General features: G+C 46.8%; 1 protein-coding gene across 3 annotated transcripts in view; it reads left to right on the forward strand.

Annotated features, from left to right (window-relative positions):
• GALNT14 (polypeptide N-acetylgalactosaminyltransferase 14) overlaps window positions 1–13,671 on the forward strand; it is a 227,353-nt gene that overhangs the window by 177,836 nt on the left and 35,846 nt on the right. For all 3 annotated transcript variants that reach the window (XM_024354279.2, XM_016948294.3, XM_016948296.4), the window contains exons 4-6: window positions 1,591–1,658; window positions 4,079–4,144; window positions 4,317–4,438. In XM_024354279.2, coding sequence (XP_024210047.1) covers window positions 1,591–1,658; window positions 4,079–4,144; window positions 4,317–4,438 — 256 coding nt within the window. The remainder of the gene's footprint in view (window positions 1–1,590; window positions 1,659–4,078; window positions 4,145–4,316; window positions 4,439–13,671) is intronic.

Below are 13,671 nucleotides of genomic sequence, written 5' to 3' on the forward strand. Positions count from 1 at the left end.
AAATATGGTAGCTCCAGGCTAAGTTGTCTTCCAGTAGAGTCTGCATCCTGCATAGAAGGGGTAGTGCTCTCCAATCAGGGCTCAGAAGGGTCCTCCTGGGAGGAGGGCTGCATACAGCGCCTCCACCTGCACCCATTCTGAACCCCCTCTCCAACATCACAGGGAATCCCGTGATAGCTGGTGTGGCCCAGCCATGTTTCTGAGTAGTCACGTGGTTTGGGGTGTTCAGGAGAAGCAGGATCCAGTCATCTCAGTCAGACCTAAGACACAGAGTTAACCTTGCCCCTGGATAGAGATCCACAGCACAGGAGGGGTAAGTGAGTCAGTTAGATTCAAAAATCATTAATGATGCACCAAATTAAGTGATAATAAAAATTGCAACCATTTGTTATCATAAAGTGCCAAATATCATGTTAAATGCTTTTTATACACTTTCTCCTTTAATTTGCTCAACTGCACTGTGAAATAAGTACTCCTATTATTATCCCTGTTTTCTAGATGGGATTCTTTGCTGCACAGAGCAGTAAAGTAACTTGCCCGAGATTACACAGCTTGTAGTAAGTAGCTGCTATACCACAAGCTTCTGGAGGGTAGAATCATCATATGCCCAGTGCTGAGCACATAGTAGGTGTTCAGTAAATATCCCTCGAGGGAATAGTTATGGACCAAGGCTCTGTGCTAGACTCTGGCAATAAAGAGAGCAATGGGTCAAGGGTCTTGCCCTGGGATATTTCCCTCCAGAGGGGACCACAGGCGGGCGAGGTACAAAACCAAACTTCAGGGCTGGGAAGTGAGAAAAGTCATAGGATCAGATACAAACTGCTAGGAGATCCCCGAGGAGGAAGCAATTAATTCTCACGTAGTGGCTTGGAAAGCTGTTAGGGAGGAAGTGACATTCAAACTGGTCCTTGTGGGCAGCACAGGGGCATTTCAAGCAGCGGCAGCAGCAGGAGAGAGGCTCTTAGTTATGAATGAGCAGGACAGCTTCAGACAGCGGCACTGGGCATGGGAGGTGGGGAAATGTGGGCCAGCTTCTGATGGCAAAGGCCTTAGGAATGTGCTGAGGATTTGGGATGTCAATAGTGAGGAGCCCCTGGGGGGCTGTCAGTTTATTTATTTGCATTGGCGAGGAGAGTCACACAATCAAAGCTCCTTGTCAGAAAGTTCACTCTGGAGACCACGGGCAAGATGGCCTGGGAGAGGCTGGGGCAAGTTGAGGCTATAAACCAGACAGAAGAGGTTAAATCAGGGTAGGGATATAAGAAGTGAAAGTGATTTGAGTGACATTTTCCAGTCAAACCAGCCAGTCTTTACTGATTTGCTGTGGGGTTTCAGGGAGTAGGAGGGTTGCCGAGGTTAACTCCTGGGCTTCTGTCTGGGTGGCTTTGCGGGTGGTGGAGGTATTCACTAAGATGGTGAAGGCAGAATTACATTCCTGCTGGCTCACAGATATGCAATATGACTGGACAAGCCCGTTGGTGCTCTGATTTTTCATTCCTTAAATGCAATGGTGTCTATTTAAAACTCAGGTTAGTACATATATTTTGCCACTAGAAGTTACAGTGATTTTTTTCTCTTTCCATCTTGCAGCGTAATAAACCGCACCCCTACGCATCTGATCCGGGAAATCATATTAGTGGATGACTTCAGCAATGACCGTAAGTCATGTTGCTCACTTGCTCTTTAGACACGAATGTCTATTCCCAGCCACTCTGTAACAGGCAGAGGTGAGTCCACTGGTTTTCTGGGAATGGGGAAAAGCCCAGGTTTGTAATAGGTACGGAAGTCTTTGAGCGTCCGTGGCTAGGCTCAGAAGGAGAGAAGCTTTATATCCAAAAAACAATTTCTCAGGTTCTCTGCAATAATCTGCAGTCTGAGCTAAGGCCCTCTTCCTATCATTTCCTGGGAGGTCTAGGTGGGCCCTGTCTTTGGGACCTCCCCAACCCCGTGGGACATCCTGTCACCTGGCCATGACACAGTGAGGGCTGCCTTCCAACCTTTCCACATTCTTTTCTTGATCATTTCCTACCTTGTGTCCTCCAGTTATCCTATCAAAGAACCTGAGTCTCATCCAAATTCACAGCAAATCCACTCTCTCCAAGAAAAACATGTGTGTCTTTCCAGACACTGTGCATCAAATTTGAAACGCACAGTAATAGTTGAAGCATTGTCAGAATTAATGTACTGGTAGTGCCGTCACCTCCCCTGAAGGCCGTCCTCCCAGGAGCCTGGGTACAGTTCTGTGCAGTCAGTCATAACCAAGCAGAACACCCTCTTCCTGGTGATGAACTGAGGGAAATGGAATGACCACTGTGGACAGCTCCAGGTCCTATCAGAGTGGAGTCCACCCCCACTAGTTCTGAGGCTGGAAGCTGGGCATTGGGAGCCACCCCCACACTGGGGTCTGCTGTACGAAGGCTGGAAACCCACACCCATTGGTGCTGCCTCGGAACCTCTGGGGGTGATGCAGAAGTGGGCTGTACATGAGGCCTAGAGTAATGAGATCAAGACTCTGAGTTCTGGAACGTGAGGATCTGCTCTCCCTTCCCCTGTGAGGAAGAACTTGGAGGTGGGCAGACACTGGCCCTGCTGAGGGGTAGCCTGGCACTGAAGCAAGAGAAGAGAGTGCTGCTGGATTCACTTGCAAGCAGAATAGCAGTGGTTACAACATGGACTCTGGAGCCAGACTGCCTAGGTTCAAATCCTAGACCTGTAAATCACTCACTAGCTATGTGCCTTGGGCAAATAATCAACCTCGTGCATGTCAGTTTCCTTGTTATAAAACAGAGATGGTATATATGGTTTATATAAGGATTAAACATGTTAACACATTTGAAGTGCTTAGAACAGTACCTAGCCCAGAAGCCTGTGTAAGTCTTTTCTGTTATTCTTTAAAGTTCAGAGCCAAGCAGGGAGGCCAAGGTCAATAAACTAATAAAGCAAAACCACAATGGTGGAGCCAAGATATGGAGTTCAGAGCCAGGGAGCTGGTGAACCAAAGGAGTGAGGAGCAGCAGGCAAGCCAGGGAGTAACAGGGACAAGTGCTTAGGATGGGGTTTCCTGTATGGTGGAGAAGTGAACCAGCTCTGTGTAATGGGAGGCATGCTGACTGGGACCCTTCCAAAAGCAGGTCTGTGAGCTGAAAGGAAAAGTCTAAAATCTCATTTATTCTTGGCCTTCCAGCAGTTTTTACCAGACCTACTAAATTGACCAGTGCTTTGAATGGCCTATAAGAAAAGAGAAATGGAGAACGGGCACAGAGGCTCATGCCTGTAATTCTAGCACTTTGGGAGGCTGAGGCGGGAGGATCATCTGAGGTCAGGAGTTCGAGACCAGCCTGGTTAACATGGTGAAACCTTGTCTTTACTAAAAATACACAAATTAGCCAGGCATTGTGGTGCATGCCTGTGGTCCCAGCTATCTGGGAGGCTGAGGCAGGAGAATCGCTTGAACCCAGGAGGTGGAAGTTGTAGTGAGCAGAGATTGCGCCACTGAACTCCAACCTGGGCGACAGCGAGATTCCGTCTCAAAAACAAACAAAAGAGAAATGAGATTGTTTGTATTAATAACAAGGATAAATGCTTGAGGGGATGGATACCCCATTCTCCATGATGTGATTATTATACATTGCATGCCTGGATCAAAACATTTCCTGTGCCCCATAAATATATATATCTACTATGTGTCCATAAGAATTAAAGATTAAAAAATTAAATTAAAAATTGTTTAAAGAGAAAAATAACAAAAAAGAAAAGAGAAATGTCCCCAGGTGACTAAGCCAAGATTTTCCACCTGGAACATTTTCAATCAAGTATACAGGTTCCATTGTGTACTGACCTGTTCCAAAGTGGCGCACTTGAGGCCTCTTTGCCCTAGACTGGCCACCTTGTATGACAGCAGTGATCTGTCAGCCCCTCATAGCCTGGAAACACCCTGGAGTCAGGACTGCGCTCTGCAGTTAGGGGACAGTGGACAGGGCTGCCTCACCTACCCTTCAGGTTCACCTGCAGTGCACACAATTGTAACACGTAGGTCCATCCCCGGGCGCTCAATTGGCTTAACCTTTTGTCTTTGCAGCTGATGACTGTAAACAGCTCATCAAGTTGCCCAAGGTGAAATGCTTGCGCAATAATGAACGGCAAGGTAGGTCTGAGCTGTTGTGCGGGAGCCTCCAGTGTGAGTGTCGGGGGGTCGAAGGTGTGATGGTGTGTGTGTGTTGGGGTGATCAGTGGGGAATGCTGGGTGGCTTCTCCCTGGTCTCGCCGGACAATGGAGTGACAGTGGCACCCACTTCGTCCTTTGTTCCTGACTGCAGGTCTGGTCCGGTCCCGGATTCGGGGCGCTGACATCGCCCAGGGCACCACTCTGACTTTCCTCGACAGCCACTGTGAGGTGAACAGGGACTGGCTCCAGCCTCTGTTGCACAGGGTCAAAGAGGTGAGTGAGGCTGAGGAGCAGGGCTGGGCCTCGTGCCCCAGCTTTCTCCAGGCTCTCTCTCAAGCTCATTACTTCACATGTGCACCCCCAGTTCTTCTGGGAGGTGGGCAGAACAGATCGCAGTCCCGATTTTATTGATGAAGGAACTAAGGTAGAGCAGCCTGTGTGAGGTCACACGGCAGTCAGTGGTGGAGCAAGGACCAGGATGCGTTGTGACTGGGACTGTCACCCATAGCAAGCCTGCACTTGGGACAGCTGGGACATAACATATGCAGTTTCCTGGGCAGGAATGAACTGCCCAGAACCGGTTCTACCGGAGAGCAGAAGGTTCCAGAATGGGAACCCTTATGGGTGTCTTTTGTAGAAAGGAGGCAGCAAACTTAACCAGGCTTCATCCCCTAATTCCTGGGGCCTCTGTCTTACTTCTACCCTCACCCAAAGGCTACACCAAGCAGGCAGGCTAGATGCTAAGAGACCTGAATTCCTTGCCCCTCTTTGCCCTTAAATTACTCTACAATTCTGGATGCTTCATTCCTCCAGTGTCTCAATTACTCCCCAAAAAGTGAAAGGAAATTTAATTTTTCTTATTATTTTATATTCCCTGAAGTCTATCCACTTCCCTACTGATCTACAGAATGTGTGGCAATTGCAGGTGGCAGTATCAATTCAATGACTAGCATTCATACTGTGTTCCTCTTCCTGAGTTATTGACTCCTATAGCCATTCTGTGAAGTAGGAGGTTAGGTATTTTTAATATACCCACTTCACTAAAGAGGAAACAGTCAGGGCAATTATATCACTAGGTCTGATGTTTTCTACTTGGTACCACCAGCACCAGAACGCTGGCGTTACCTCAACAGCATCTTCCCTGTTCTGTGGTTATTTCCTGCTCACTCTTCATGGTAGCTCCTAAACTCCTACCTGCATAATGACAGTGTTAAGAGGACTAAAGAATCAAGCTATGTCATCTGCTCAGAAGAAAACAAGGAAATCCTTCCCAACATTGTTCATTCCAATGAGATAACCTCAGTGGGTTTACAAAGTTCTGTCACATGGGCCTAGAGGTTAAGACCCATCAGTAACCATTTCCTCTGAGATTGGGATGGCTCGTCGTCCACTTAGTGTTGTTTAGAAAAATCTCCTCTCCAGAATCGCTTGAACCCAGGAGGCAGAGGTTGCAGAGAGCTGAGATCGCACCATTGCACTCCAGCCCAGGCAACAAGAGTGAAATTCTGTCTCAAAAACAAAAAAGAGGAAGAAGAAAAATCTCCTCTCCTACTCTTTTTTGATATCTTCTAGGCAAAGAGGTCTGGATTGGGAAATGTTGAAGGGCCTGTCCTGGCACTGAAGTCCCTTCCAAATGCACCCCTCCCTCCATGCTCTCTTCTGCAGCCCCTTGTCCCTGGACATGCCCTGACATTCCCACTGCTCCAGCTCTGACCAAGCCCTTCCTGTCCCTGGATGCCCTTCCCCTCCTCTCCACAAACCCCCTTGCTCTGTGGGGCCTCATCCACGGCTCCCCTCCTCTAGGCAGCCTTTCCTGACTGCGTGGCCAGCTAGGATCACTCCTGGCAGTCATTGCTCCCTTAGCCCACCATTTCCTCTTCTGGGTTAGTCCTCTGCCTCCCCTAATAGCTTACAAATCCAGTGGGGACACCAATGACTCCTTGTGGCCACCCTGCCTGTCATAGAGTAGGTCCTCAGTGTTCAGAAATAATAAAAAACCAGATGCCATGGGGAGGTGTTATGGTTGGAAGAGGAGAAAATCAAGCTTGCTTCCTACCCGTAAATGAATCAACAGACATATCCTGAGCACCTATTTTGGGCAGAGTCCCCAGGGTTGGAATGGGCTGTATAAAAGGTATCCATACCCTGCTTAGTAAGGTCTGCTGGGTTCCTTGTGCACTGGTGCCACACTGCTTCACAAATGACCTCCAGTAAAGGGAAGCACAGTATAAGTGACCGCAAGTAGAAGCAACACAAAAACTCTAGAAAGAAGGAAATTTGGCTGGGTGCGGTGGCGCATGCCTATAATCCCAGCACTTTGGGAGGCCAAGGTGGATGGATCTCGAGGTCAGGAGATTGAGACCATCCTGGCCAACATGGCGAAACCCTGTCTCTACTAAAAATATAAAAAATTAGCTGAACGTGGTGGCACGCACCTGTAGTCCCAGCTACTCGGGAGGCTGAGGCAGGAGAATCGCTTGAACCAGGGAGGCAGTGGTTGCAGTGAATCGAGATTGTGCCACTGCACTCCAGCCTGGGCGACAGAGCAAGACTCTCAAAAAAAAAAAAAAAAAAGGAAGGAAATTATTTGTGAGGAAGAAATATGGAAAACATTTGAGCCCCTCCTGGTTATAGAAGTAGAGGAACTCTACTCCGCAGCAGGAACCTTTACCTCCCCAAAAATGTCTTTCTGCCTGTGAGTTGTTGACACTACCCTAGGGCCAGCTATGTCGTCCTGCTGCCATTCATGCCTGGAGTTAAAAGGAAACTGGAGTATGTTAAACAAAAACTAAAGGTTAAGGTTGCAGAATCAGAACTGAGTCTAGGAGTACTTAGCTGGGGAAGAAACTGGTGGGAGTTGGAGATAGTGACTCTGTTTACAGGGGATTTTATACAGAAGAGACAAGGTATTCCTTACTTAAACTCAGGTCATATTTTTAAAGTGGATTTCCAACTCAGGGACTGCAGTATAGCGGAGGGGATGGAGTAGGCTGCGACTTACCTCATCTTCCATTACAACAGTAACCCATGGTCATTGCAGACATTTTGGAAAATATGGACTGGTAGAATGAAAATGAATCAACCAAAATTCTTTTTTTTTTTTTATTATGCTTTAAGTTTTAGGGTACATGTGCACAATGTTCAGGTTAGTTACATATGTATACATGTGCCATGCTGGTGCGCTGCACCCACTAACTCGTCATCTAGCATTAGGTATATCTCCCGATGCTATCCCTCCCCCCTCCCCCCACCCCACCACAGTCCCCAGAGTGTGATATTCCCCTTCCTGTGTCCGTGTGATCTCATTGTTCAATTCCCACTTATGAGTGAGAATATGCGGTGTTTGGTTTTTTGTTCTTGCGATAGTTTACTGAGAATGATGATTTCCAGTTTCATCCATGTCCCTACAAAGGACATGAACTCATCATTTTTTATGGCTGCATAGTATTCCATGGTGTATATGTGCCACATTTTCTTAATCCAGTCTATCATTGTTGGACATTTGGGTTGGTTCCACATCTTTGCTATTGTGAATAATGCCGCAATAAACATACGTGTGCATGTGTCTTTATAGCAGCATGATTTATAGAATCAACCAAAATTCTATCATGCAAAGACATCCACTGTTAACCTTTCTTTCCATTCAGTATCTTTTTCCTTTGCAGAAAGTGTCTTTTTTAAATAGTTACTATAATACTGTATTTATATGATTTTTGTATTCTGCTTTTTTCCCTTAATGTTATACATAAGCATTTTCTGAGCAACTTTTCTAAGGCAGTTTGCTCCTTGCCGAGAGAATGGCAGATGCGTTGTAGTGTACGCTTGCAGTCAAGAAGTTCATCTCAGAAAGAAATGAGGGGCTGAGGTCCAGGGCACGGTGCAGTGCACACTTGGCACTTCTGTCCCCTCCTCAGGCTGTTCACCCCTCAGGACCTCTGCCTCTGACCAGACCCCTTACCCTCTCAGTTTGCTGACCATGCACCCTGGAACTGAAGTTCCTGGGGCCCCAGGTCTCTTTGGATATTGGGGGCTGCTAGGTGAGGTCATGGTAAAGACTCAGACCTGAACCCAGGAGCTCTCTGCCCAGAGCTGTGCCCAGGCCTCTATGGGTGCAGCCGTCACAGCAGTGGACTCAGTCCCCATGGCCACTGCCCCCAAACTGATTTCATATGAGTGTGCATGTGTGTATGTGTGCACGTGTGTGTGCATGTGTGTGCGTGTTTTGTGTGTTGTGTTGTAAAATACATATAATGAAAGTTACCATTTTAACCTTTGAAAGTGGGCAATTGAATGATTTTAGTATATTCACAGGGTTGTGTAATCACCACTGCTTAATTTTAAAAGTTTTCATCACCCCAAAAGGAAAAGTTTTTATTACCCCAAAAGGAAACCTCATACCCATTGGCAATCACTCACTCCTCATTCTCCTCTTCTCCCTGCCCCTGGCCACTGCTAATCTGCTCTCTGTCTCAATGGATTTGCCAGTTGTGGACATTTCATATAAATGGAATCACACAACATGTGGCCTTTTGATACTGGTTCCTTTCACTTAGCGTATCTTTGGGCTTTATCCATGTTGTATGGATATTGGCATACTGTTTCAAGTATGAATGCATGTATTGGCATTCATTTTCATGGCTAATACTATTCCATGGCATGTGTATACCACATTTTGTTTATCCATCCAACCATTGATGAACACCTGGGTTGTTTCCACCTTTTTACTTTTGTGAATAGCGCAGTTATAAATATTTGTGTACAAGTTTTTGTTTGGGTCTCTGTTTTCAATTATTTGGGGGTGTATATGTGAATTGCTGCTGGCTCATATGGTAAATTGATGCTTAACCTGCAGGGACCCCCAGGCTGATTTTGTCCCTGCAGAATGTGTTAAGGGAGCCTTGCTTTCCTTGGGCACTTAATGAACCTCTGAAGCCCTTTCCATCCCAGTGGTCCCAAGTGCATCTCAGAAACCCTCTCTGAAAAGTGCTCTCCTTTCTACATCCATGGCCAGCCTTACCTGCTGGTCCGGCAAAGCCTTCATCTCTTCGTTTCCGAATGTGAGCAATGTCTGCCTGCTGCCGACGCTCCTTCTCTTCCTAAGCTAAGCTCCTGGGTCCTTGCCCCACCTGAGCTAAAGCTTTTGTAGCAAAGAGGTTAGCAAAGAGACAAACCCAGGAGCCATGGTCCAGCTTTCACCCTCCCAGGTCTGCAGTGGCCTTGAGGGCTGCAGAGGTTTTTGCTAAGACTCTGACTCCTTTAATGACCTGGAACAGTTCCTCTGGGCCAGCCCTTTGGGGACAGGGAGTGAGGGCGTGAGTCAGCCTGTGTTTCCTGGTGTCTTTGTATGTGTCTTGTCTCAGAGTAGGACATGATTTGATCCTGTGAGTGGAAGTGGAAATTTTAAGCTGTAATTGGAGTTTGGGATTTTCAAAAATAGAAAGAGATAAGAAAGAGACTGGGCCTCAGCTGTCATCCGCTGTCCTCAGCTGGTGTTTTCCACATTGAAAACCTCCCCAATTTTCCTTCTTTTCCTTTCAATTACATGATGATACTTGAAACAAGTACCAAGTTGGGGTTTTTTTTTAAACATAAGCTTATTTTTTTTTCAGTCTCCTTATCCACGTAGTTCTTTAGTGGGAAAAAAAAGATTTTAAGAAACTCCAATCTCTGCAAAGCATTTGGTAAATTTATATAAATCATAGCTTACATATTCTTCAAAGTCTTATCACATGCCTTTCTCTCTTGTTTCCTCACAAAAGCCCAGTTAGAGAGGCAGGATAGTTTTGCAAATAATAATTTGTCTTTCTTTTATAGATGAAAAACCGAGTCCCCAGAGCTGGCTGATTTAGTTAAGGTCACACATATTCTAGATGGCAGAATCAGAATGGGAACCCAGGTGTCCTGTCAACCCAGCTGTCCTTGTCTTTGCCCCACAATGTCACCTCCTTGAGGATTCCTCCCTGTGTTCCCCACCCCTCCCTTCAGGCCAGCTTAGAGGCCCCTAGGCTGTGTATCTATACCCACATCAGAACCATCTACTCACCTGTCCTCACCTTCTCTAGACTGTGAGGTCTTACTCATCCTTGTACCTGCCACGATTCCTAAATCATAGTAGGTGCTCAGGAGTGCTGGTTGATCACAAGAGTGGATGTCTCTAGGAGTTTTTTGATTGCCCATTCACAATGTGGTTTTAATTACATGACTCAGCGGAGAAATGAGAGGCCTGATGGCAGGGGTGATAGACGGCCATGGGCTGATGCATTCAGCCTCTTGTAGTTGCTCCTGGTGAGGGTTGGGTAGGAGTTGGGTGGAGAGTAGGGACTTGGATTTGCTTGGAGGAGGGGAGAGGAGGGAGTGTGGTCCAGGATCTGCAAGGGTTCCACCAGCTGCCTGCTTGAGCCTAAGCATGGACCTTGCTTTAAAGATACATCCTGCTGGGGCATGCACACAGAGAACTCAGTGTGCCTCGGTGCTTTAATTGAGAGTCCCTCCATCCCCCAGCCTACAGGAGGAGAAGCCGTCTTGTTCAGCTGTAATTGACCCACCTGCTTGCTAGCAGCACTGACACAATGTCCTTAGAGAGAGCTAATAGATGCCCTCTTTTAGCCAGCACAGATTGAACACCTGCTGCCCACCAGGCTTTGGGCCAGAGCTGAGGAATACAAAAGCGGAGCAGGTACTGACCTCCCAGGGCACTCAGAGAGGTCGTGTCCTGACTTTGGTGACTCATTATAAAGCCTCTTGCAGGCCCATTCAAGGTCATAGCTTTATACATACTTAGACCCAAATATCCCTCACTACCTATCTGGCCTCCAAGACTCTCAGCCAAGCAGATACCACAACTGAGCTATGACAGGAATAATAGAAGGACAGAACCCCTCAGAGCTTACAGGAGGAGTGCACCAGAGCCTGTTGCAGCCCTGGAGGCAGAGCCCATGCATGGCTTCTGGGGAAGTCTGTGACCAAAGTAAGCAACCAGCATTTTATTTTCCATTGCAGGTTTTAAATACTGGGGAAAGATTTTTTTTAAAGTCAAAGCAAAACAGGATTGCAGTCTGGGGGTCCCCAAGACTACCCTCAGGTTTAATAACTTGCTACAAGGACTGAGGACTCAGCAAAACTGTTAGAATCATGGTTATGGCTTAACTACAGTGAAAGGATACAAATTAAAACCAGCAGTGGGTGAAGGTGCACAGGAAGAGTCCAGGCACAAGCTTCCAGTTGTCCTTTCCCAGTAGGTTGTACAGATACCACTTACTTTTCCTAGCAAGGTTGTGAGGCAACATCACAGAGTATTGCCAAAGGGTAAAGCTCCCCCCAAGCCTCGATATCCAGGGTTTTTATTGGGTGTCAGTAAATAGACATGGCTAACTACCCTCATGATCTCCATGCCTTTTCAGAGGTCAAGTTGAGTTGGTACCACACAGCCCAAGGTCTTCTCCATAAACCATATTGTTAGCATAGATTATCTGGTGTAGCCCACAGCCCCAGGTAAACAAAGACAGTCTTCTAGGCAGGACATTCCAAGGGGTTAGAGGTTACCTCCCAGGAGCTGGGCAAGGGCCAAACATATCTTTGGGCATGGTTAATCTTTATTGCATAAGAGTCACAGAAGGACCTAGTACAGCTGCAGAGGCCCCAAAGCTCAAAGCAAAGGCAAAACCAAGACTTTGTCAGACATACAGAAGATATCTCTGAACTTCTGAGGTCACTTCAGAATTCAAGGAACAATTGTGTGTGTATTTGTGTGTGCATGTCCAGGTATTTGTGTGGATGGTGGTGTTTGTGTGCCTGCAGTATGTATCCATATGTATCCATGTATCCTGTTGACATATCCACAGACACACAATGACAGTGGCCCGAGAGCCCCAGAGGAACTGTGGCAGCTGGGCAGGTGCAGTGCTGACTATGAATGAACCATCTGTGACATCCCAGAGGTAGAAGTAATGCATTGAAAATGAGCATTTCTTTCCATGTGGGCCAATTGGTTTTCAGAGGCACCTTGTTACTGTCAGAATGAGTCACATGTGGGAGGCTGAGGGCCAAATTAAGTCTGTGAACTTAAAATCAGGCACTCAGTGAATCTAGAGTTTAAAATAAGAAGACAACCTCATTTGGGGGAAAGAATGAACCAGGAAATTAAATGGCTTCAAGGAGAAACAGAGGTTCCTGCCTGTGCTGGCCAAAGGGTGGTTGGTGCAGAGGATTGGAAAAGCAGTCCTGCCTGGTTCCCAGGGACCTGCTGGTTTTGATGGGCTGCCTGATTCCCATTTAGCTGTCCAAAAGTGTCGGTGTTCACAGCTCTTTGACACCTCTCTGGGCAATGTGGGGAGTTTTCCTCACTGCACATCAGGTACAGGGCTACTCACCCAGAAATGAGAAATTTGAAATATATATGTACAGTGGCTCGATGGCTCCAAGAAGCTGGTGACTTAGGCTTGCATATTTTGAAAATGTTTCCTGCATGATTTTGATGCCGTAGATGGGGTGGCCTGAGGGACGTAGCAAGTAATGAGGCTGGAAAGCTAGAGATAGGCCTGTTCTTGATGGTCTGGGATGCTATGCTAAGGAGTTTGTACTTTGTCTTAGAGGCAGTTAAAGTTTTTAGCAGCTGAGTGGCAGAGTCAGATTTGCAAATCAGAAAGACAACTTTGGCAGCCATATGTAGAATAAAAGGAGAAGAGCAGGAGATAGAGTGGGGTTGGGTTTAGGAGTCCATTGTAGTACTCTAGGCTTGAGGGGATGGAGAAGAGGCAGGCTGAACTCAAAGAGCAGTTTTGGAGTTAGAACCAGCAGGATTTGGTTTGGTTGATGGGCTGGGTGAAGCTTCTTCATTTAGTGCTGCGGGGAGGGAAGACAGGTGATGATTCTGTTAACAGAAATAGGGAACTTAAGGAAGGGAGCATGTTTGGGGAGAAGACAATGAAGTCAACCTTTGAAAGGTGAGTGAAATTCACATGGAGGTGGCCAATGGCATATTGTATCTGAGTCTGGAAGCTAACAGGAAAGTCGGGGCCTGGTACAAATTTGTGACTATTCATCTGCAGGGGACAATTAAAGTTAGGACTCTGGGAGATGCTATTCATCAACTTATCCATGAACCACAGGCCTAGAATGAAGCACCATGGGTGTACGGTTTTGCTTCTTGGGGCTGCAGTCTTGGGGTCACCTTCCCAGCTGTATCAGTCCATTCTAACATTGCTATAAAGAAATACCAGAGACTGGGTAATTTATAGAAGAAATGAGGTTTAATTAGCTTATGGTTCCATAGGCTGTATAGGAAGCATGATGCTGGCATCTGTTCAGCTTCGGGGGAGACCTCAGGAAACTTACAATCATGGCAGAAGGTGAAGGGGGAGCAGGCTGGTCACATGGCCAGAGCAGGAGCAACAGAGCAAATGAGTGGGGAGGTGCCACACACTTTTAAACAACCAGATCTCACAAGAAGATCATACTCGCTATCACCAGAACAGCACCAAGGGGGTGGTGCTAAACCATTCATGAGA

The sequence above is a fragment of the Pan troglodytes genome, chromosome 12, assembly GCF_028858775.2.
Source record: "Pan troglodytes isolate AG18354 chromosome 12, NHGRI_mPanTro3-v2.0_pri, whole genome shotgun sequence".
Lineage (NCBI taxonomy): Eukaryota > Metazoa > Chordata > Mammalia > Primates > Hominidae > Pan > Pan troglodytes.